Source organism: Patella vulgata, chromosome 1 (genome assembly GCF_932274485.2).
Source record: "Patella vulgata chromosome 1, xgPatVulg1.2, whole genome shotgun sequence".
Classification (NCBI taxonomy): domain Eukaryota; kingdom Metazoa; phylum Mollusca; class Gastropoda; family Patellidae; genus Patella; species Patella vulgata.
Genome location: NC_065879.2, coordinates 57455349 through 57458674, shown reverse-complemented (window position 1 = coordinate 57458674; position 3326 = coordinate 57455349). Strand labels below are relative to the sequence as shown.

The 3326-nt window shown below is 39.7% G+C and overlaps 1 protein-coding gene across 1 annotated transcript; it reads left to right on the top strand.

Moving 5' to 3' along the window:
* Positions 1-242: 242 nt before the first annotated feature.
* On the top strand, positions 243-2758 carry LOC130010748 (uncharacterized; the record flags this gene model as incomplete). The annotated part of the gene is made up of 2 exons (XM_056098746.1): positions 243-359; positions 2526-2758. Coding segments are annotated over 2 exons (240 nt in total), but the record flags the coding sequence as incomplete, so codon positions are not given.
* Positions 2759-3326: the final 568 nt, after the last annotated feature.

Sequence of the window (3326 nt, the reverse complement as noted above, 5' to 3'; positions counted from 1 at the left end):
ATAGTGGCGTTTCACAAAACTATTTTAGGGTCAGTTTTAACTAAAATTGATTTTAAGTTCAGATAAGCAGAAGGCTGTCCTAACTTAAAATCACAATGGCTGCCAATTTTGTTGCTATCCAACAAAATCGGGCTTTGCGAAGAGAAAGGGTGTTTAAATGCCAATTTAACCTTTTGGAAAATTTTCCAGAAACGGTAATACGCGACACATATAGATTTTGGCCGGCAACCGTATATTATATATGCGATATTATTCAAGACCAGCTTCAACACCCTACTAAGAGGTCCAAGGCAATGCCTGTAATGCTTCAGGTTGTGATAGCTTTACGTTTTTATGCAAGTGGATCATATCAATCTGTTGTGGCCGGCACACTAAATATTTCCAAGTCCACTGTATGTAGGTGTGTACAGGCCGTAAGTTTGGCACTATAGGCCGTGGCCAACCAATTTATAACTTTTCCGAAAGAGGCAGAAGAAGAAGACGTAAAACGATGATTTTTTAGAATTGCAGGTAAAACGGATATATCTATTCTCATTTAAAGATAATATAGTTACCCCTACGTCTGTCTAGGCGTTTGTCATTTATTTTATCCTTGTTAAAAATGTTCTTCCCAGACCTATATATTAAAAAAAATATGCCCATATCATTTAGGCCTATTTAAGTCGATTTCAACTTAACGTCTACTTACATTGTTTTATATTTCTTTAATAAGGGTTCCCTAATGTAATTGGCTGCATTGATGGATGTCTGATAAGAATAAAGAAGCCATCTGTAAACAGCCAAGAGTTTATCTGCAGAAAAGGGTACCCGTCCATCAATGCACAGGTAGTTATTTAAAAATTTATCTATACTATTCAAAAAAAGTAGGGGATATTTGATTTTTAAGTGTTATTAAAGTCACCTAATGAAACTGACGAAGAAACAAATGACAAAATGAAATGAAGTTCACATTCATCGATTTATTCCAAATGATCGTTAGACTAAGTAAGGCACAGACTGACCATTATAAGGGTGAAATGATACCCGGGGTCAAACAGCAAAGTTACCACAGCATCACAACCAAGTCAGTAACGGGTAAATCCTCCTCTGTTTGCCAAACAAGCATTGATCCGACGTGGCATACTCCTAATGAGACGTCTAAGGTCATTTTGGTCCAGATTGTCCCATTCCTGTTGCAACGCAGCAGCAAGTTCTTGGACATTGGCAGGACGTTGTTGACGTTGACGTAACCTCTGTCCAAGCATGTCCCAGACATGCTCGATGGGGGAGAGGTCGGGACTCAGTGCTGGCCAAGGTAATGTGGTGATGTTCTGTTGTTGGAGGTAACCTGTAACGATCCTGGCCCTGTGACATCTTGCGTTGTCATCCTGGAAGATGAAACGGCGGCCATGACGTCGTGCGAACGGCACAACATGGACTGCCAAGATGTTGTCCCGGTAGTACTGGCCTGTAACACGCCCTGCAACAACATTTCAAGCCGTTCTTCCAGCAACAGTGATGCCTCCCCACACCATAACAGAACCACCCCCAAATCGATCATGTATGATGACGTTAACGTCTTGGAAGCGCTCGTTTCGACGACGCCACACCCTCCTACGTCTGTCCAAAAAATCAACAGTGAACCTTGACTCATCTGAAAACATCACATTGCTCCAGCGTCGATTATCCCAGTGTTGACGATCCCTACACCAACGACGTCTTGCCTGAATGTGATGATCTCTCAAACAAGGGATCACGCGAGGAAGTCGGGCGCGAAGGTGACCCCTATGCAGTCGATTCCGAATCGTCTGGCCACTCACTCTCACACCAGTGTCTGTTTGAAGACGAGCGCTGATCTGATTTGCTGTGATGACACGATTTCTCAAGGCCAAGGTACGGATAAATCAATCCTGGGCTTCAGTTGTCGCCCTTGGTCGACCTGAGCGTGGTCTGTCCTGTACATATTGTGTATCACGGTATCTGGACCATAGCCTGCTTATGACAGACTGAGAAACATTCATCGTCCGCGCCACAACCGCCTGTGTTGTGCCGATCTGTAGCATGCCAAGGGCACGTAACCTTTCATTTTGGGTAAGCCGACGCATATCAAAATTTGTTTTCTGGTCACTATAACAATTAAACTGATGTTTCCACCCTGGAATTCAATGCCACAATGACTGTAACATTCAAAGTCAGAGTCGTGCAAATCTTGGGTTGGACCCCCATGATGATCCCAAGCATCACATGCATTCCACGCGGTAGCTATTGGTGCGTTTGGGCGTCACATGTAACTGGAAATGTTTCTTCTGTTAGGTTCTATAGTGACTTTTTTCGTAGTCATTTGCATATTTTAGTATTATGCCCCCAAAATCAAATATCCCCTACTTTTTTTGAATAGTATATTTACCGGTATTATATATTCACGTCTGACTATGGTGTAGAGATGAAAAATTAATACAATTATTTCCAGTTACTCAAATTAAACCCAAGCTTTCTCTTTTGTTATGACGTTCTCTTAGATTTAAAGAATCTCTTGATATTTTCAGTTCACTTGTCTGCCCGATCATAGATTTTCTAGTGTTGTTGCCAAATGGCCTGGAGGTTGTCACGATGCTAGAATTTTTAATGAATCAGCTTTGTTGACCCACATGTCAAATGGTAAGTCTTAAAGTTACAATTTCATATTTTCTAAGAAAGTCAAAACATAATTATTTCTATGTCTTTTGCTCAATAGGTTGTCAACTCACCATTATACGATCATAGGTTATCTTTCTCAAACTTAAAAATCTTCACACCGGAAATAACACAATTCCCTCCCTTGTTTTCCTATTCCCCACCATGGAATAGCTATCTTCAAACGTTTGAATTTGAAGTGGAAAATGATATTTTTGCTAATTTCTCAACTGGCAATAGTGAATTCTAGTATTATTTTTTAACAAGGTAGGACTGTTTATAGATACCATCTATTTTAGGGCTTTATTTTAATACATTTTAAAAATATAACTTAAAAATATGAAATTGTAACTTTAAACTTAATACAGATAGCCATCAAATTTGTGCCTGTTTCAGTGATACAATTTATTTTTTATTTTATTAGGAATCCTTCTTGGTGATTCTGGCTACCCAAATAGGCCTTATCTTTTGACGCCTGTTTTGGGTCCTCATGGGCAACCGGAGGATAGATATAACATCGCTCACTGCAAGACAAGGGTTAAAATTGAGCAGGCTTTTGGGATTCTGAAAAATCGATTTGGGTTAGTATAGAGTAGAGTGTAGCTTTAATAAGTTTAATTTTAATCTATTACTTATATGACATTAGGTTCCATAACTGACGTTTACTATAACAT